At 45.1% G+C, this 22,550-nt stretch overlaps 1 protein-coding gene across 1 annotated transcript in view; it reads left to right on the top strand.

Moving 5' to 3' along the window:
- Positions 1 to 1,459: 1,459 nt before the first annotated feature.
- Positions 1,460 to 22,550, top strand: part of tmeff1a (transmembrane protein with EGF-like and two follistatin-like domains 1a) — a 237,551-nt gene continuing 216,460 nt past the window's right edge. The window contains exon 1 of the mRNA XM_051929006.1: positions 1,460 to 2,428. Coding sequence (XP_051784966.1) covers positions 2,266 to 2,428 — 163 coding nt within the window. The 5' untranslated portion in view covers positions 1,460 to 2,265. The remainder of the gene's footprint in view (positions 2,429 to 22,550) is intronic.

Below are 22,550 nucleotides of genomic sequence, written 5' to 3'. Positions count from 1 at the left end.
CCCAGGATTGGTTCCTGCCTTGTGCCCTGTGTTGGCTGGGATTGGCTCCATCAGACCCCCGTGACCCTGTGTTCGGTATCAGCGGGTTGGAAAATGGATGGATGGATGTTTGTGAAGCACCACCTGTTGGTATGACAGAGGCATAGCAATCACATTGGACACACATCAGCACAGACCCACAGACACTTGTTCTTTTATTAAGGTAGATCAATGGTCTTCTATCGTTTGTCAAATTTCAGATGTTTTTGTAATTGACAAATGTCTTCTGTTCTTGGGTATTCAAAATGGAGCTAGGCTGCTGTGCCACCCTGCTATAAACTAAAATGCTCATGCATCATACATTATTGTGATGATGATTATTAATATTCTATGGGCATTTTCCCTATGTGTAACACAGCCCTGCAAAAGGTCACATTCACTGGTTTCTGTTTCAGCCCGCGTTAATTATGCAGAATTCCCGATCTTTTCCTTGACACATCAAGTCAAGCGTTAACAATTCCAATTAATTCCATATCCGATCCGCCCAGGGAGAAAAATAAATAAATAAAACGCTGATCGTGCGCGTGTGTACCATCTGACACTTTGGTATTTTCTCTCCGTGTGTGTTTCATTTTTCTTTTTTATTTCTTTTTCTTTTGTAATGAAAGCGATTCAAAGTTTTCCTTTCATTTCCTTTATCCCGCTCTTGAGACGTTCAGAAAGCGAAGCGCGCAGCCCTGTCTTTTCCAGGAGGTCCCTTTAAATAAACGGGATTCCGGCAGGAGGAAAACAAGTCCGACTAATCAATCACATTAATTAATTAATCCGGTCGTCCTGCTCACCATTGTAATCCACCAAAATAAATCGCCAGGTATTGAGAAGGCTGACACGTTCACTCTTCTGGAGGATGGATACTCAGATTAGCGACTGTCAGGATGGGCTACCTCGGGCGTCGTTATCGGGGCGGGCAGGCTGTCAGCATCACATTCAGGACCTCGACTGGATCCATATACTTCCTGGTAGCTGAAGAAAACAAAAAAGTTATTATAACCCAGCAACCCCCCGGAAATTCTGGTCACCCCATTTAAATCGCTTCTCATGCGTGCGACGTGACACTGAAGCGTAGAGGAATAAGAGCGGGGTACGCGGCTAATGAGGCACCAAACTGCGCATTCTTTCTGTTTTTTTTACTTCATCACAAAAAAATAAATAAAATAAAAATAAATAAAGAGAGAAAGAGAGTGCCATGCGTGGTACGCCCCCCTCTTCACTCCCACCACACCCCAATCTCTCAGAATATCCAGCAGGCGACCGGCAGCGATCGTGCCCCAGCAAGGATGAAACACTACTCTGTATCGCATTCTGATTTCGGCCCTTCTTCTGGTCCCCCCAAGTCCACCCCCTACCCCCTCCCCTTCGTTAAGGGGGCAGGGAGGGGGTCTACCGTCACGTGACCCCTTTCTCTCTTTGTTGTTGCTGCTAGTGCCGCCGCTGTTGCTGTTGCTGCTGTTGTATTGGAGGCACATTGCTGGATTCCCTTTCTCTTTTTTTTCTTTCTTTCTCCATCTCTCGTTCTTGTTCTTCTTCATTTTTTTTTTCTTTTGCTGCCCCCCAATTCAATTCACCGGAATGGATTTCTTCATATCTTGGGATTTTTGTTTTTCTTCTGAAATAAGGAAGTAGATGCGGGAAGTCTTAAAGGGAATTCACGAGCGCATCGGTTCCAGAAGAAGAAGGATTTTAAACGGGAATAATACGAAGAGGGGCGACTCGAAGGTGTAAAAAAAAAAAAGAAAGAAAGAAAAAAAAAAGAATAGAAAGTGGCCAAGGTGTGCCACCGGGAGTAGGAATTGCCAGCCGTGGAGGTGGTGATGTCGGTGCTGCTGCTGCTGCAGCCTCTGCCTGCAGTGAGAGCCCCGTCAGCGTCGCGGAGGAGCCGCTAGAAGTCCTCGGAGAAAAGGCGCTTTGCTAAGCCGAGCCGATCGAGACACACCAGAGAGAGAGATACGACCCCCCTCCTCCCCACCCCCGTCCATGCGCCCCTCTTCGCCTCTGTGCCGGCATCGTTGGCTTTGTAGGCGATCGCACTCTCTTCGCTCCTTTTCTTTCCTCTTGATGTTTTTCGGCGACTGAACAAAAGGCACCGACGGGAGCGCACGCACCGGGGAGGAGCGCCTCGTTTGCCTCGCCTGCCTGCCTGCCTGCCTGCTGGCTGGCTTGCTTGCCTGCCGTTGATGCTCTCGGCCTGCTCCGGCTTTCTGTCTTCGTACCGTCCTCATCGTCATCATGGTGGGAAGCTGGCGCCCCGCTAGGTGGATCGGACCTTTGGCTCTCTATTACTTTTCTCTTGTTTGCCTGCTCGCCTTCTCTTCGTTGCCTGGGATTCGAGCATCCAATCTTCAAACCAGCGACTGCCAGACCGGCAAAGGGAAAGGGACCAACTGCTCAGGTAGGGGCGAGGAGATGCCGGGGGTTATCGATGTGGGCAGGCAACTGGGGGGGGGGGGGGGGGGGGGGGGGGGGAAGGGAATGGATGGATGGGCTGGCATCCCATATGTCGCACCGGATGGGGGAGAGGGAAAAAAAAAACCCAACAAAGTAGGCATGTAACATTGAATTCGCACTCCAACCGAGGCAGGTGTGTACCGCGAGTGTGTGCAGCCCACCGGTCCCGGGGGGGAAGTGGGGGTGGGCGGCGTCTGCTTTCTTCTGTATGTAACAAAATAAAACGAGAGAGAGAGAGAACGGGGGAGGTGAAGGAGGAGACTGCGTGCACCGATGTCATTTAACAATTATACGAGGGGCATGGCGAGGAAGAGCCCCCTGTACTGGGCACACAGGGGTTGGCAAACATTTTGAGGTTCACAGAGTCTGTGTAAAAACTTTAGAATTCAGGTCAGGTGCCAAATGTTTAGAGAAATCCATTCCCGGGAAATCCCTGGTTCTTGAATGGCACTTTACTGCCCAGAAAACAAACTAGACATTAGGCCCGTGTAGGCCCAGGGCGGGCAAACATACTGGTTCTGTAATGGTATTTTACTGGGGGTGTGTGGCTCTTCCTAGAACCTTTGATTGACAAGGAACAATTTCATTATTGGGGAGGGTAGAAGTCCATTTGGAGACACAAGTGAGTGGCTAGACGGTGTCCATATTAAACAACTGGGGAGACGGGCGTCATAGTGCAATGAAAAAGGGTAATAATTACTCAGGGTCTATTTGGGGGGGTTTGGTCCCTTGAAGTCTGGAATGAAAATTTTGTTTTCAAGGGGAAGGGGCCCACAAAGATAACTTAATGCATCAGGCCCAGAGTTCTGTGCTACACCCTTGACTGAGGAAGGGGTGGGACATCTGGTCTCCCCTGGCCCACCTTGAGGTCGAGAGTGCGATCACCTTCAGCAACATATCCAGTGCCCCTCCATGTACATTGTCCTCACAGGTGGCGCAGTGGTAGTGCTGCTGCTTTACAGTAAGGAGATTGTGGGTTCGCTTCCCAGTTCCTTCCTGTGTGGAGAGTACTGAGAAAAATGCTATATAAATGTAATAAATTATTTATTATTATACCATGGAATTTACAGAGTACGTGTCGCTTCGCTGTCATAAATACAGATTGTCCCTGCCAGTCCCCCTCAGTGTCTAGAGTGCTTTTTTTTTTTTGGTTTACGTACCCTGTGCCCCCCATGTTACCCATACTTACTGTATATCTGCTACTGGGTTTTTTGTTTTTTTTTGTATATGAAATTACTCTTGTGGCATTGAATATGCAGACAAAACCAATGCTTAACATGAGCTGGGACTCGCCCAGCACCTCTTCTTAGATCTACTTAGAGTACCAGCAATGGTTCTTTGTGTAACTGGTGTGTACTGGCACACAATACCAGCTGCATTCAAAGTTTCAGGACAGAATAATCTTCGATTTAATTTTATTGGATCGCAGAGCTGGAAGTTCCACGGGACAACCCTATGGGGCTAATTGATCGAATGTTATTTTATCACCATCAACAGAGTACCTTCAGTAATTTGGTTCCATTTTAAGCACTGGGCAAATCAGAAATCCTTAATGTACTAGCTGTGCTACTCATTTAAGATGGGTTGAAATCTAAATAATCAAGTAGAGCTCAACATATTTAGCGTTAGCAGTGCGCCATCTGTTGGAATGTATTTTGCAGGTGGTCATACATTTATCATTCCAACAGATGGAGCATCACAAACATTTGCACTGCTTTTACCAATTCAAACCCAAAAAGTATATAACAGAGACATAGCAATGGAACTGACACACAGACACACACACACAGACAGACACAAGTATCCTTTTACTAGGGTGGAAAAGCGGATTTCGGTCCATCTGGAAGTTACTGTCTGTTGGAGGCATTCTGCGATAACTTTTGCAGTGTGCACCATCTATTAGAATATAATATATAATTCATGTAGTAATGAAATGACCCTGAGATGGACTGGTGTCCAGTCTAGGGTTTGTTCCTACCTTGTGCCTTATGCTTGCTGTGATAGGCTCCAGCCCTCTTCATGACCCAGGTCTGGATAAAACAGGGTGGAAATTGAAATGACATGCAGTAATAAAATGAACTGCATTTTACATTCCAACAGATGGTGCATCATAAACTTTTACAAATACCATACCAAATGGCATATAACAGATATATAGCAACTGGATGGACACATAGATACACACTCACAGACACTTGTCCTTCTGTTAAGGTGGATTTTACTAAGTGTATTTGTGTCCATCCACCAGTTACTCTCTATTGGAGATGTTCAGCAATGACGTTTGCAGTGCACCATCTAGGTGAATGTATTAGGTAAAGCATACAAGGATAAAATGTGTTGCCTTTTTCATTGCAACCAGTGGTGCATCACAAACATTAGCACTGCTTTTAACAAATACCATACCAAATGGCATATAACAGAGACATCGCAACTGGACAGACACGAAGATACACAGACATACACACAAACACTTGTCATTTTATAAAGGTGGATAAGCTGATTTCTGTCCATCCAGCAGTTACTCTCTATTGGAGATATTTGACAATGATGTTTGCAGTGCACCATCTATTGGAATGTTTTTTTTAATGCATATAGTTACAAAATACATTGCGTTTTTCATTCCAACAGATGGTGCATCACAAACTTTAGAATTTCTTTTACAATTACCATACCAGATGGCATATAACAGAGGCAAATGCATTCCAACAGATGGTGCATCACAAACATTTGTAGTAATGAAATGCACTGCATTTTTCATTCCAATAGATGGTGCATCACAAAAATGAACTCTGGTTTCACTGATCCCATATGAAATATTGAATAACAGAGACAAAGAAACCAGACAGACACACAGATATACAGACATATGCACAGATCCTTATTCTTTTATTAAGGCGAATAACAGGCTACCAAGCAGGTGTGGTCTATAGGAGGCATCTCAGATCCCCAACCTCAGGCACAACTTCACCACTCAACCCAGGAAGGTAATCACTCCACACCATTTCTTTATATTTTCCTGACTGGGCAAGGGGACACCAATCATCCTGACCAGGACTCCCATCCACCAGTGTTCTCTGTGCATTATAAGGCCCTCTTCACCGTGTAAGCCAGTCATCCATCCATGCCAAGATGAAAGCCCATAGGATACGTGACAGAGCAGGAAAACCCGAACTTCACCAATGTTGATCAGCAGGACTTCTTTTCAAATCAGGAACCCACTGGTATTTCATAAATCTGTTGTCATCTATTGATGGTTAGATATGGAACCTGTTGCAGATCTAAATAAAAAGGCAATTTCTGGAACCTTCAGTTGGCATCCCTCTGAAGAATGACTTTGGAACCTTCATTGTTAAGAGTTATGTATGTGGGCACCCAACAATGGTCTGATTGGGATTTCCACATCGGGGCACCATTGTCCTCAACACAATGTGGGTAAACAGACAGAGAGCCAATATTGTGACATGAATCTGAAAAACATCCATACTTTATTGGTCCATCTTTCCATTTTAGCTTTTCACAGGGTAAGGTTGCAGGGCATCAGGAGGAGTAACCCCTGGACTGGGTGCCAGCCCGTCACCAGGTGAACACACAGATGGGCCAGCTTTGCACCATTTAGTATAAGGGCCAAAAAACAGAAATCCCTCTCATGACATTTTTTAACCCGCTCAGTCCAGACCAGAGTCACAGAGGGGTGGAGCCTATGCCAGTCAATGTAGGGCACAAGGTGGAAACAAACCCTGGGCAGGGTGCCATGTCATCATAGGATGAACATACACACACACGCCAGTCCACCAAACCTGCATGTCTTTAGACCAGTGGTTCATAAACTGTGGGGCGCGCCCTCCTAGGGTGGCGCGAAGTAGCAAAAAGGGGGCACAAAGATGTGAAAAAAAGAAAACAATAATCACAAATATGAAAAATCCATCTATTGAAACCAAAACAAATTCACTTAAACTATATTCTGATGCTAGAAAAACAAATATAGAGTTAGATAAATGTCGATAAAAGTTAAGTAGGTATAATAAAATATGCATCTATGATATATCATTAATTAAAAAAGAACAAATTGGCATTAGTGGGCTCCTTTCAAAAAAACATTAGGGGGGGCGCGATTAAAACTGTTATGAAAACTCGGGTCGCAAATACTGAAAGGTTGAGAAACGCTGGTTTAGACTGTGGGAGGAAACCCACACGGACATGGAAAGACCATGCAAACTCCATACATGGAGCACCTGGGAAATAACCCCTGGTCTCCTTGTTATGAGACAGTAGTGCCAGGACTGTGCCACCCTCTTACTGGTCCTTTCCTTGAATTTTTTTTTTGGGGGGGGTTAGTTGTTTATTTATTTATTTACTTTTGCATAATTATGAAGACCCCTGAGTTAGACTGGCATCCTGTCAAGAGGATCATTCCTGGAGCCTCTCCCAGTAAGCAGTGGGTGCCAGCCTATTGCCAGGTGAACACACAGAGGGGCTCTTGGATTGGCCCTCCAACCCCACGACTCAGGATTAAACAGGCTTAGGAAATAGTATGATATGGTAATTATAAAGATTTACAATGTATTCATCCATCCATCCATTATCCAACTTGCTGAATACGAACACAGGGTCACGGTGGTCTGCTGGAGCCAATCCCAGCCAACACAGGACACAAGGCAGGAACCAATCCCGGGCAGGGTGCCAACCCAGCGCAGGACACACACAAACACACCCACACACCAAGCACACACCAGGGCCAATTTAGAATCGCCAATCCACCTAACCTGCATGTCTTTGGACTGTGGGAGGAAACCGGAGCCCCCGGAGGAAACCCACGCAGACACGGGGAGAACATGCAAACTCCACGCAGGGAGGACCCGGGAAGCGAACCCAGGTCCCCAGATCTCCCAACTGCGAGACAGCAGCGCTACCCACTGCGCCACCATGCCGCCCCCCAATGTATTCATTAATAAGAAAAGGAATAAAATAAACCCGCAACAATAATGTGCCTTCAAACTGTTCATTCTTACAAAACACAAAGAGCTTTTGCGTCTATTGATGTCTCAACCCTGAACACGAAAGCATTTCAGCCAATATATAAATGATGCTTTTTAATAATTCTTTGCATTTATATAGCGCTTTTCTCACTACTCAAAGCGCTCAGCAATTGCAGGTTAAGGGCCTTGCTTAAGGGCCCAACAGAGCAGAGTCTCTATTGGCATTTACGGGATTCGAACCGGCAACCTTCCGATTGCCAGTGCAGATCCTTAGCCTCAGAGCCACCACTCCTCCGACTTTTTAAAGTCATTCACAGTGTTATTTATTCTTCTACCATCAAAATCTAAACCCCACCGACTGTACTGATTTATTGCGTGACTTTCAATGCGACAACATTAAACAGCAGGAATCTTTAGGGCTAGTGATGACATGAGCCCAGCGTTACCAGACCATCACATGGCCGTACATTTACTTAACTGGTACCGCCAGAGATTAACCCGTTCTGGAGAAGATCCGAGCACTTCAGACACTATGAGGTCCATAAATTGACGCCCCCCTCTTCTGGAGCCCCTCCCCTGTTTCGCTGGTGAACTGACGCCCCTCATGACGATGTCAATACCCTTTAGTTCCTGCACTCAAATGTGTATTCAGCATTTAGCAAACTTCGAAACTATCGAGGTCTCTCAGTTCTGCATCTGAAGCAGCTGTTTTGGCAGTGGCCTTTAGCTCGAGTTCGTGCCGCTCGGGACGGGGCGGGGCTTCGATTTGCCGCTGAATATGTTAAACTATTTAAATAGTGGAAAGTCAAGCAAAATGACACCTTTTATTGGCTAACTAAAAAGATTACAATATACAAGCTTTCGAGGCAACTCAGGCCCCTTCTTCAGGCAGAGATGTAAACCCTATTTAAATAGAAAATTAAAATGACGTATAGAGAAAAATTAAGTCAAATTTTACATAGTTTTATTCATACATAGAGAAACAGCAATAGTTTTTCACATAAAATTATTTATAAGCATCAACTAGACAAGAATATAGTATACACGCACTGATAAGCCGTATTCTAATTATTAGTTTAAATATAATTACGCTGCGAAAATCAGAACCAGTGTAGTGTACAAGTGATAGGTGGGGATGTTTTCTGCACAGAGCAAGAACGCATTCGGATTGATACCGAAACGAAATTATAAATGAGTTGTGTATCCATCCAGCCATCCATTATCCAACCCGCTATATCTTAACTACAGGGTCACGGGGGTCTGCTGGAGCCAATCCCAGCCAACACAGGGCGAAAGGCAGGAAACAAACCCCGGGCAGGGTGCCAGCCCACCGCAGGGCGCGCACGCACACACACACACCAAGCACACACTAGGGACAATTTATCTTCCTAGAAATTATTATCCGTGTAATGTTTATGTTTACTTTTGTTATTGTCTCATAAATTTCAACTGCTGTGTCTGATGCCGTCACAGAGGACAGTCTGAAAATGATATTTGAAGCATTTGTGGATAAAAAAAATCAAGAGAATTTGACTTCATGAGTGATATTGTTCCGAACCCTGCTGCTTACACACGAATTGTATTGAGCCTTATGGCCAATAATGTGCCGCCCCCTCCTAGCTACGCCACTGTCTTTTGCTGTCATATATTTGAACCAAATTGAACAAAAACATCTTAGCATTTTGTATTTTATAGCATTCGTTTTATATCTGCGTTTGTCATGTCTCATTCACGAGACTGCGCTTGTTACGTTAGTTCTGCGTTTCTCAACCTTTAAGTAGTTGCGACCCGAGTTTTCATAACAATTTTAATCGCGCCCCCCTAACGTTTTTTTGAAAGGAGCCCACTAATGCCAATTTATTCATTTTGAATTAATGATATATCATAGATGCATATTTTATTATACCTACTTAACTTTTATCGACATTTATCTTTTCTAGTATCAGAATGTAGTTTAAGTTAATTTGTTTTGGTTTCAGTAGATGTATTTTTCATATTTTCGATTCTTGCTTTCTTTTTTTTCACGTCTTCGCGTCCCCCTTTTTGCTACTTCGCGCCCCCCTAGGGGGGCCCGCCCCACAGATTGAGAACCACTGGTCTAAAGACATGCAGGTTTGGTGGACTGGCGATACTAAAGTGGCCCGTGTGTGTACGTTTCCCTACCGCCCCCCGCCCCACAGTTTGAGAACCACTGCGTTAGTTATATGCTGCACACAACGGAGTAGCGGCTCTGTGGCTAAGGATCTACACTGGTAATCAGAAGGCTGACCCCATATAAAAATGGGAAATGCAAAGGAAGAAGACGAAGAAGAAGAATACATGATATGCTGTACTCAGCTACCATTAACACTACATATTCTTATAGACTCTGAATCGAATCAATCATATAATTTGCGTAAACCGTCAAAATTTCCAATACTACGCGCCGGACGTTTAGGAGCTCTTTAGTAAGGTGACCAGATTTTTTTGGGCCAATCTGGGGGCATGGGGGGGTTAGGGCTAGAATCTGCAGATCACGTGTAGGGACTCTAAACACTACAGAGTACAAAGCGACAGCTTATCACGTGATTTCTCGCCAAAGTTGCAGGATGCGGTAAAGCATAACCTCCGTCAAAGCACCGCGCACGCGCGCCGAGTTCAAATCGTCGTGATGAGATACATTCAAAAAAGAGAACCAGCTGAAACCGGGGACGAAATCTTCAACCGGGGACAAAACGGGGACATGTTTTTGAGTGGGGACAGTTGTCCGAAAAAAAAAACGGGGACGGATGGTCCCCTTACCTTTAGAGTGTTGTCTTTGTGGTGTCATATCATTAGTACTGTATTATTAGTGGTGTACAACATTTTAATATTTATATTAACGATGCATTAATTGTGGCGGAGTTTATGCTCAAGAGGAAAGACGCACTCGCCTTCAGAAGCACGGAGTGGTGTAAAGTAGTCGTTTGAGTCGCCCAGCTCAGACATCTGTCAGCCGAGCAGCTTTGCGTGCCCATTGCGGATGGCTCGCGACCGCACTGTAAGTACGAAGAGACCTTTATTACCTTAGCGTGACCGTTATTCCCGGTGAAGCTTTTTTTATTTATAAGAAATAATTTTTGGCTCACACGTTCAGTTTGTCATCATTACTATAATAGAACATTTAGCACAAAAGTGTACCGCTAACCCGGGGTTGGAGGCGTGGAAAGTGGGTGGAGTCAAAAGAGATGACGCTGATAGGGGCGTGACCTTACGGGCTTCAGAAACTTTCCGAGGCCTAAAACTGTCCTGAAGGCAGCTGGACACTATTGCCGTTTTGGGGGACTTTTTTAAGGGGCCCCATGTAGCAGCCCCTACATTGTGCCAGTGTGCTATTTAACTGGGTTTTCCTAAGCCCACCCTGCCCACATGGGGACACGGTGTACATGTTTGTTGGGTGGGCCCTCCTAGTTGTCAAGGAATCGTTTCATTTTGTGTAGGGTTCTCTCTTGATGAAACAGATTCTGTTTGCTTTCCTAATGTACAGACAAAGCAGACATCTTATAAGTGTAGTAGGCAGGATACTGACAGCTCAAGAACATGCAGACTTAGTGTCATTGAATGCTGCAAGAGAAGATATGTTAAAATCATGAACTCACTGGTATTTCACTAAATCTGTTACTATCCATCCATGCAGGGGTGAATTTACCACCAGGGTGTTTTGGGTTTGCGCTCAGGGGTCCGTGATAGCAGTGGGCCCTCTAAACCAATTATCCCCCTCCCCTCCGTTTGATGAAATGAGAGAGTGTCCAACTGCTGAAATTGCCACAGGGACAAACATGTTTGATGAAACAATTGAGTGTCCGTGCACTGAAATCACGACAGGGAGACCACCCCACCCCACCCCACCATCACTAAAATGCTGAGTACAAACAACCCTCGATGAAGTGATCAAGCTGAATCTTTGTGTCACCATTAATAATGGGCATTAAACAGCCGAGTGTGCATGTGCTGCATTGCTAAGGAGCTCCATTCATCAAAGGGGGTTTGGAGGGGGGTCTTAATCTGGCCTTACGTTATTTTTTTGGAAACTCTTACAGGTTGGAATAAAAGGATCTTTCTAGAACTTTCATGTGGATGGCTCTTTTAGGGTGTCAGATCCTGGATGGCTAAGAGGGGTGGGTGGGCAGGTGTTCATTCCAGCCATTTTGTTGATTAGTAACCAATTACTGCTTCTAATTGAACAAATGTCCGACTTACTTCAAAAACTTGAATCGTCGATTCTTTCAGAAAGCACTTGATGAGGTGATGAGAGGCTGGGCATCAAACGAAAAGAAGTGGAAGTTCAGGGTGATGTTTGCAGATGGGCGCAGAATTGGCTCAGACACAGAAAGCAGAGGGCGATGGTGCCAGGTGGGTGATGTTAATACTGTAGTGGTGACCAGCAGGGGTCAGTGTTAATGTCTATAAATGATTTGGATAGGAATATAACATTTGCACGTTTCAAAATTTGATGGCTGGGTTTTTCAGTTGCTTCTTACACAAATTGAGAGAGTCAACAGTTCGGATGGAAGTGAGTAGCTCCTTCTGCCAGCTTGGCATCTGGAGTGAGATTTCATACCATGCAGAGGTGGCATCACCTTAGTAGGCAAGAAGGACCGTGGCGCCTCACCAGTGTCTCAATATGCTCAGGTACCAACCTCAGGATTGGAAGTTAATTTGTGCCACTACAGGGAGCCAACCTGCGGGCATCTCACTTTGACACTTCTCCCTGTCCAATGCCATCACTCATGAAGAACCCCTTTTGGCACCTTTCATTTTTGAGAATGTGCCTAGAAAAAGGATTTGGTGTTTCGGTTGCCCAGGATTGCTGTGTAGCCCACCTGTTTATCATTAAAAGGAAAGATTGAGTTGAATACCCCAAGAGAGAGGAGAGTCTGAAGTGTGTAGGGTAGGGAGGACCACCCTGGCTATTTGAGTCAGTCTGCGTACGCTGAGGGAGTTGTGATGTTCTCACCTGATAACTCGACAGCCTTAATTTTTTAATTCAATTATTTATTTGTCAGTTATTACAGTTGAGGAAACGTCAGACATAACCAGACGTTTAAACAGCTTCATGCCCACTGCAGTCTCTCTGGTTAAACTCAGTCTCTTGTCTTTTTCTGATTTCTAAACTCCTTCAACAAAATACCAAAAAATGTTGGTTTTCTGTTTATGTTATGAGGACTTGATAGATTGGTGGGCCGGAGTGCAATTCTGCTTTACTGTATTGTTTCATATATTTGTGGTTTTGCTGTACATTTGTCACTACTACGGTAGATGGTGGCAACCCCTGTGGAACCCTAGGTGGGAGTGTGTGCCTACTTGGTGTTACCAAAATGGTGCCCCTTGGTGTCCATAGCACGGACATGGAAGACAATGACAATATTGGAAATCCATAACAAGGACTTTGGCAGAAAGGTCCCGGGTCTTCTTAAGTTGCATAAACGGCGCCTCTTGGTGTTTGGATCACATGCCTCTTAACTTTCATTAATGGTGCCCCTCCGTAGTGGGGACTTTCAAAGGATGAAAGATCTTGGGTCTTCTTGAGTTACATAAATGGTGGCACAACCCCCTTAACTTTCATAAATGGCACCCTCCAGTGTCCATAGCGCATATGGGGTTTGGGAATTGTGTGTCGGAAAGGTCCACACCATGAAAGATCAAGGAGCTGGTGGTGGATTTTAGGAGGCCCAGACCCCTCATAGACCCAGTGATCATCAAAGGTGACTGTGTTGAGATGGTGCAGACCTATAAATATCTGGGAGTGCAGCTGGATGATAAATTAGACTGGACTGCCAATACTGATGCGCTGTGCAAGAAAGGACAAAGCCGGTTATACTTCCTTAGAAGGCTGGCTTCCTTCAACATCTGCAATAAGATGCTGCAGATGTTCTATCAAACAGTTGTGGCGAGCGCCCTCTTCTACGCAGTGGTGTGCTGGGGAGGCAGCATTAAGAGGAAAGACGCCTCACGCCTGGACAAACTGGTGAGGAAGGCAGGCTCTATTGTTGGCATGGAGCTGGACAGTTTAACATCTGTGGCAGAGCGAAGGGCGCTCAGCAGGCTCCTATCAATTATGGAGAATCCACTGCATCCACTAAATAATGTCATCTCCAGACAGAAGAGCAGCTTCAGCGACAGACTGCTGTCACTGTCCTGCTCCACTGACAGACTGAGGAGATCGTTCCTCCCCCAAACTATGCGACTCTTTAATTCCACCAGGGGGGGTAAACGTTAACATTTAACATTATACAAAGTTATTGTCTGTTTTTTTTTTTTTTTTTTTTTTTTCACCTGTATTATTATCATTCTTTAATTTAATAATATTTACTGTATCAGTATGCTGCTGCTGAAGAATGTGAATTTCCCATTGGGATTAATAAAGTATCTATCTATCTATCTATCTATCTATCTATCTATCTATCTATCTATCTATCTATCTATCTATCTATCTATCTATCTATCTATCTATCTATCTATCTATCTATCTATCTATCTATCTATCATATGCACTATGGACACTGAAGGGCTTTAGGAATTGTGTGCCGGAAAGGTCCACAGTGTGAAAGGTCCTGGGTCTTCTTGAGTTAAATGAATGGTGCCCCGCAGTGTCAGGAGCGCACACCCCCTTAACCTTCAAAAACAATCCGTAGTCTTTGTTGGCTGTAGTACACTCCTCTTAACTTTCATAAATGGTGCCCTCCAGTGTCCATAGAGCATATGGGGTTTGGGAATTGTGTGCCAGAAAGGTCCACACCATGAAAGATCTCAGGTCTTCTTGAGTTACATAAATGGTGGTCCTTGTTGATGGTAGCACAACCCCTTTAACTTTCATAAACAACCCCCATATGTACTATGGACACTGGAGGGCTTTAGGAATTGTGTGCAGGAAAGGTCCACAGTGTGAAAGGTCCCGGGTCTTCTTGAGTTACATGAATGGTGGTCCTTGTTGATGGTAGCACCACCCCCTTAACTTTCATAAGTGGAGCCCCTTGGTGTCCATAGCAGGGACATTCAAGGGAAACTCCGGAGCAGAAAAGATCTCGGGTCTTCTTGACTTATATGAATGGTGGTCCATGTTGATGGTAGCACAGCCCCCTTAACTTTCATAAACGGCGCCCTCCAGTATCCATAGTGCATGTGAGGTTTAGGAATTGTGTGGCGGAAAACTCCGGAGCACAAAAGATCTCGGGTCTTCTTGAGTTACAGAAATGGTGCCCCTCAGTTTCAGGAGCGTGCACCCCCTGAACTTTCATAAACAGTCCGTAGTCTTTGTTGGCTGTAGTACACTCCTCTTAACTTTCATAAACAGTGCCCTCCAGTGTCCATAGCATATATGGAGTTTGAGAATTGTGTGCCGGAAAGGTCCACAGCATGAAAGGTCCACGGTCTTCTTGAGTTATATAAATGGCACCCCTAGGTGTCGGGAGCATGCATCCCCTCAACTTTCAAAAGTAGAGCTCCTTGGTGTCCATAGCAGGGACATTCAAGGAAAACTCTGAAGTGCGAAAGATCACGGGTCTTCTTGAGTTACTTGAATGGTGCCCCTCAGTGTCAGGAGAGTGCACCCTTTTCAAAACTGTCAAAAACAGCACCCCTCGGAGTCCATAGTGCTTATGGGGCAGTAGATAGGTCCAGAGCATAAAAGGTCTTAGGTCTTCTTGAGTTTCATAAATGGTGCCCCCCCCCCCCCCCCAATGTCTGGAGCATATGCCCCCTTAACTTTCAAAAATGGCACCTTCGGGGACATTGGAGGAAAAATCCAGAGCATGAAAGATCTCGGGTCTCCTTGAGTTGCATAAATAGTGCCCCTCGGTGACTGTGGCACACTCCCGCTAACTTTCATAAATGGTGCCCTTCAGTGTCCATAGCGCATAATGGGGTGGGAGTTGTATGTGGAAAGGTCCCTCAGTGTCAGGAATGTGCCCTCCTTAAATTTCATAAACACTACCCCTTAGTGTCTATTGTGTATAGTAGTGGAAAGGTCCAGAGTGTGAAAGGTCTGGGGTCTTCTTGAGTTTACAGAAGTCCCGGCTGTCTGTTACACCTCGAATTTACCTTGTCGTGGGTGTGGATGGACCACCAAGAGAAATTCCTAGCAACTGTGTCATTTCTTAAAGCTCATTTGAAGCGCACTGCTTCTGTCCAGTTTGGAGTAGACCCCCGCCGTATGTCGTAATATTTCGGCTTACAGCTCTTTGCTGGCCGCCTTGTTTCTGTTGATTTGATTGCCTTAATTACCAGTCCCTGGGCAGCCTGGGGAAGGCGATTTTTGGATGCGAGCTCCTTCTCCTCCTGTTCGCTTTCTGAATAACAAGAGGGCTTCTGTTTGCCGTCGCCACTTTATCATCCGCACACAGACACACAGAGGGGTGCAGCAGGCTTGTCAAAGGGAAGAAAAACGGCAAGTGAAAGAAACCCAGGAAAAGGATCAGCTGTGCTACTCTGACAGGAATAGAGAGGCAGAGAGACAAAGGAGACGCGACTGAAGGGCCAGACTGCATCTTCCAACTACGTTCTCGTGCTGCAAATGAATCCCACGTGTCGTGTTGCAGGGTTTATTATTAATTTGTATGGAGCACATATGTCTTCAGTTTGTACTCGCTCAAGTGTCTCTTGTATCTACTATGTAATAAAACTCTTAGATCTGCGTGTCATTGTGTACAATGACTCTGAGCAATCTGATTGGTAAGTGTGGCTTTGGTCTAATTGGTCGCTTTGGCTTTGGTCTGATTGGTCATCTTGGCTTTACTGTTATTGTTCAGTTTGGCTTTGGTCTGATTGGTCAGCTTGGCTTTACTGTGATTGGTCACATTGGTTTTGGTGTTATTTGTTGCTTTAGCTTTGATGTGATTGGTCAGTTTGGGTTTGGTCTGAGTGTTCAGCTTGGCTTTGTTCTGATTGGTCAGCTTGGCTTTACTTTTATTGTTCAGTTTAGCTTTGGTCTGATTGGTCAGCTTGGCTTTACTGTGATTGGTTGCATTGGTTTTGGTGTGATTAGTTGCTTCAGCTTTCATGTGATTGGCCAGTTTGGGTTTGGTCTGAGTGTTCAGCTTGGCTTTGCTCTGATTGGTCAGCTTGGCTTTGGTCTGATTGGTCGCTTTGGCGTTGGTTTGATTGGTCAGCTTGACTTTGGTGTGATTGGTGACATTGGTTTTGATGTGATTAGTTGCTTTACCTTTGGTCTGATTGGTCACTTTGGCTTTGGTCTGATTGGTCAGCTTGGCTTTGCTCTGATTGGTCAGCTTGGCTTTGGTCAGATTGGTCACTTTGGCTTTGGTCTGATTGGTCAGCTTGACTTTGGTGTGATTGGTCACATTGGTTTTGGTGTGATTAGTTGCTTCAGCTTTCATGTGATTGGTCAGTTTGGGTTTGGTCTGAGTGTTCAGCTTGGCTTTGCTCTGATTGGTCAGCTTGGCTTTGGTCTGATTGGTCATTTTGGCTTTGGTCTGATTGGTCAGCTTGATTTTGGTGTGATTGGTCACATTTGCTTTGATGTGATTAGTTGCTTTAGCTTTGGTCTGATTGGTCAGCTTGGCTTTGGTCTGATTGGTCACATTGGTTTTGATGTGATTAGTTGCTTTAGCTTTGGTGTGATTGGTTAGTTTGGCTTTGATGTGATTGGTCAGTTTGGATTTTGTCTGATTGGTCAGTTTGGCTTTGGTCTGATCTGTTGCTTTGACTTTGGTCAGATTGGTCACTTTTACTTTGGTCTGATCAGTCAGTTTAGCTTTAGTGATGCAATCAAAAGAGAGAAAGTGAGTGTGAGACACATGAGAAGAGTAAAGGCATAGGAATCACGCTGAGCATTGCCTTCAAGGATGGGAAGTTTAAAAGCAGATGGGCAGTGAGAAGGATGCCTCAAATATAATGACAGAGTCCTAGAAGCAAGCTTTATGGGACTATTCCCAAGAGAAGGAGTGCCAGTCGATAGACGGTCAAATACTTGCAGATACCCAGGAAAGGCGCTGAAGGTAGAGCAAATACTGCATCTCTGACTTTCTAAGAAACAGGGAAGATGGGCCCAGACTATTGTGCACAGGGTCGCCTCACAAGAGAAGTGTCTATCTCTGTGTCTGTCTGAGTGCTATGTCTCTGTCATTCCAACAGATGACGTTTCACATATATTTCCATCCATTTTCCAACCCGCTGAATCCAAACACAGGGTCACGGGGGTCTGCTGGAGCCAATCCCAGCCAACACAGGGCACGAGGCAAGGGAACCAATCCCGGGCAGGGTGCCAACCCACCGCAGGACACACACAAACACACCCACACACCAAGCACACACTAGGGCCAATTTAGAATCGCCAATCCACCTAACCTGCATGTCTTTGGACTGTGGGAGGAAACCGGAGCGCCCGGAGGAAACCCACGCAGGCACGGGGAGAACATGCAAACTCCACGTAGGGTGGACCCGGGAAGCGAACCCGGGTCTCCTAACTGCGAGGCAGCAGCGCTACCACTGCGCCACCTTAAAAAAGGATAAATATCTGTACTGTTGCTATATCCATGTCATTCTAAAGATGGCGCATCACAAACAGTTTAAGTAAAAAAAAAAAAATAATGCGTTACATTTGTCATTCCAACAGATGGGGCTTTGCAAACATTAGATAGATAGATAGATAGATAGATAGATAGATAGATAGATAGATAGATAGATAGATAGATAGATAGATAGATAGATAGATAGATAGATAGATAGATACTTTATTAATCCCAATTAACACTGCTTTTAGGAATCCCAACCCAAATGGGATATAACAAAGGCATCACATTTTTCATTCCAACAGACATTTATAGTAATAGAAAAAAGTCACAGGCCAAGGAGAGACCCTCTTAGGGATTCACTCCATTCTCCCCTTATCTGTACTCTTTGTCTCCTACCGGTTAACCCACCTGAGATCCAGTTTTGTAGGTCACGTCTGGTGCCTCCAGCTTCTCGTTTTAGAGTTAATCTTTGGTATGGAGACAATTACGTCAGGGGCTTTGTGAAAGTCGAAGTAAACTCGGGACTGTGTTCTGTCTCCTCTCCTCTCCATCTTTAAACTGTTGAAGTTTGTTGATGACACCACCCTGATTGGCCTGATCACAGATGATGACGAGGTGCCATGTCTGAGGGAGGTAGATTGATAGGAGTAAACATGGCTGCCCCCCCTCTACGTTTGCACCGCTAGCCGTGATCCACTTTTTTACAGACTGAACGTGTTTTGCTAATTGAACTTGCACTGAACTTGAGCTTCATTGCCACTTGTGACACTTGCTAGGACTTTCTCTTGGCGTTACCCCCACACACGTAACAAGGTGACGTCATCACAGTTTTATATACAGGAGCAGTGAAGAACTTATTGCACAAAATGCACATCTGTAAAGCAGTATGGAAGTGTAGAATTGATCTCCTGATGAATAATTCATCAAGAAGGTCCTCATAAAGAAGACATCATTTACTTTTCCATTAACTTGTTTAGCAGATGCTTGAATCCAAAGCAACTTACTAAACAAGTCAGCATAACTGAGGGAATATCATTCTAGGGGGCCAGTTTGAGAATAAGTGTTATAGGAGAAGGGGACAAAATTAATCACCACGATTATGCAGTTCCTTGGAGGTAAGAACCTATGAAAGCCATCATCAGTTAGACAGAAATTAACCAAACCAGAGTCTTCATACACTTCAGAAGTACACTGATGGCTCAGAATTTTGCATGGTTGTGGGCAGCTTGTTCCCCCAGGTACGAGCTACAAATAAAAGAGTCTGAACTCAGAGAGGTGGCATCACCAGACACCATTCACCCGCAGAGCCGAGTGGTTGACAGGACCTCACATATATTGAGGTGCTGGCACATTACTACTACTCATTGGGTGGGCATCAAGGATTTGAAGTTCATGTCTAATGCAACAGGAGTGACAATGTGCCCACCTCGGCTAGTTCAACCACCAGATGTGCCACTGCATTTTGAATCTTCTGCAGTGGCTTGGTGACCTGGCGGCAGAGAACTACCGTGGTCCTGATGTGACACGACCAAAGTGCGGACCAGGAGTTGTGCCACGTGCTCTGTCAGACATGTTCTGACCATGCGGGTATTGTATTGAGTGAATCTGTAAGATCAAGAGACCAACACTGCATGGTGCTTGAAGGACAGCTGGTTGTCCATCACCACACCAAGGTTGCGTAACATTGTTAGTAACAAGTCAAGCTGAAAAGAGATGGGGTGCTGAATAGATGGACGAGCTAAGATAGCAAGAAGGTCCATCTTTGCCAGACTGAGCTGGAGATGGGGCTCCTCCGTCCAGGCTGCAATATCAGTGAGACATGTAGAGGTTCTAGCTAAGCCTGTGTGGTCCTCTGGAAGGATACACAGCTGTGTATCACCGACATAGCACTGTGTCGCCAGTTAAAGTTTAGACAGGAGTCAAGAAGAAATGCTGCCATGCCAGCCGGACTACCCTGTTTCCACAAAATAATAAGTTTACTCAAATTAACAAGCGGATGATGGCACGACAAAAAAACCAAAGCAAAATGTAGCCTCAGAGACGGAGCTCCGTAACGTGGTTGGCTCATCTCCCGAGTGAGACACCTCCTTCCGGAAGATCCTTGCTCTTATAGTTCGTGGACCTGAAGAGACGGGGTCAGATGCCCTCAATGGGTGTGTTCTTGGGGTTGTCAGTGGGGAAAAGACACCGAAGTGTCAGTGATTGAGCCCTCTGGTGTGGAAGTACTTCTAACAAGCCTGGATGGTGACCCTTTGGCACCTGATAAGAGGACACATGGGACTGGATGATGGGGCCTAGTGAGGATGGATGGAGGAATTTAGAAATCCGGAGAAAACGAGGATGAGTCTGAGACTGTGTGTTCCACCAGAGTGACTGCACTAACAAAGAAACTGTTTCTAGCTCTAGTAGTTCTTCCCTTTGGTGACCACTAACATTTCCTCGATGATAATAACTGAAGGAGACAGTTACCTGGGTGAGTGCAAATTACATTTCCGGCACGTTCCTGACCCGTGATGTATACAGGACCTCAAAGCACTCCAGTGTCAGGCCTTTGGTTGTTTCTGTTGATCTGCTGCAGTTTATGTTTCGAGTGAGCAGATGAATTGCCATACCAGATAGTTATGGAGAGACCGTGGATACTTTCAGTAACCGCTTGATAGAAGCAGACCAGCACTGATTAGGACAGGACTGGCTAAAATTAAGTCAATTGAGAAACAATCTCTGCAGCTGAGCTTGTTTGATAAGAGAAGTTCTGTTCAACTGGCCAACAGACCCATGGAGTGTTATATAAAATAAATAGGAAAGGCACTGGTGGTCTGCAGGGGGTGCACCAGTTCCCCAAACCTGACACAGACAGACACAAGGCACAAGTCCAGCAACACACAGGCTTTTACTGACGTGGGAAACGCTTCCCAAATTCATTTCCCACAACACCAATGCACACATCACAGTACAATTAAAGCACTCAGCACTTTCTTTTCTTCTTCTCTCTTCCTCTGCCTCTCCTTCCACCACCACTACTCCTCCAGCAAGCTTTGTCTTCCACCACGCAGGAAGCTTCATTTATGCTGCACTTCGGTGTACTTTCCGATGGTCTGGAAACACTTCCAGGTGAGGGGGAAGCCTGACAAAGTAGGGCTCCACAATCCCTGCAGCACCCCCTAGAAGCCCCAACGGGGCTGAGCCATCAAACTCCCAACTCCCAGCATGCCCTGTGGGAATAGGTTGTTCTGCTGCAACCCAGGGGGGCTGTTATCTAGTGATCCAGGGGAGATAATGTCCTGTCCAGACTCTCTCCCTCAGTCATTCCTTTAAGAAGGCGTCCTGGCCAGGGCACCACACACTATACAATAGACACAGAAAAAGTATGAATTGTTACATAAAATATTTAGAAAGGAAAGACACTATATAGCATACACCTAAAATATGAAGTGTCATATAAAATATATAGGTTAGTCATATATATAGAATGATAGATGTGAAAGGCACTATATAACATACAGATAGATAGGAAAACACCATATAATAGATCTATACATGAAAGCATGGACAGACAAAAAGACCTGGAATGTCATTGTCACTTCCTGTGGTGATGCCACATATGAGCGTTGAGTCCATTTGAATTGAAATGACAGACGTGCCTAATTAACAACACGCAACACGGTTAAGAAATCTCAGTAACGAAGGAAACTCACCACCTGCTTTGAGCACCGGTGAAATACAATCAAACAATTGACACTCAAAACACTGTGAATGAATGGAACCTTTTCAAGACTTTTAAGTGGAGACCAAGAAAGTGCTGCATATAAGAAGGGACAAATAGAAACTGACAAGGACAATATGGAAAGGGAAGATGGCACAAGTAGCTTTTAAATCTGTGAGGCCTGGCACGGTGATTGAACGGCTGCCCATATTTTGACAAGGCTAATAGCTGCCAGCATGCAGCGCCCAATGCTTTAGGTCTCTCTCAAGTTTAGAGACTACTTATGAAGTTACACTAGGGTAACCACAACCATCACCACAAGAGGGCGCAACAACAATAGATAAACTATGGGTGCCGTACATTAAGAGTTCCCAAGTATAATAGACAGCAGCACTGAGGCCTGCGGTGCCACACAAGACAACAAGCAGATCACTTGGAGGTTGGCTGGCCATTTAAGGGAGAGCTTTGGTCCAGAGCTGCAGCAGCCACTGCGAAGGAGTGCTAGGACCAGAGCAGCAGGGGTTCAAAAGACCAAGTCTTAACCTTAAGCTTTATTTGTGTGGCTTCTCCAGAACAGAGGTTTAAAAGCATTTTGTGATCACCAGCCCATTAAACTTGGAACTGGCTGTTTGGTGGACAAGGACTCAACTGGCAGGTAGAAGTGAAGACAATGGCATTGCATGAGAAAGGGGATGAGGTGAAATTAAGGAAGGTCTTTTTGGATTTTGATAGGAAAATTCGAGATACAGGGGTGTAAACCTTATGATGGTTAGATGCAATACAGTACATAAAGTGTGCTTTTCTCCATTTATTTATGTGATGCTTTGTCTGTCCTAGTTGTTCTTGTTTGGCCTCATTGACTTTATTTGGGGATTTAAGGATTGCTTATAACTGACT

This window comes from Erpetoichthys calabaricus, chromosome 6 (genome assembly GCF_900747795.2).
Source record: "Erpetoichthys calabaricus chromosome 6, fErpCal1.3, whole genome shotgun sequence".
In the NCBI taxonomy this organism is placed as follows: Eukaryota; Metazoa; Chordata; class Cladistia; order Polypteriformes; family Polypteridae; genus Erpetoichthys; species Erpetoichthys calabaricus.
Note: the sequence above shows the minus strand (reverse complement) of the source record. Positions and strands in the feature narration are given on the sequence as shown.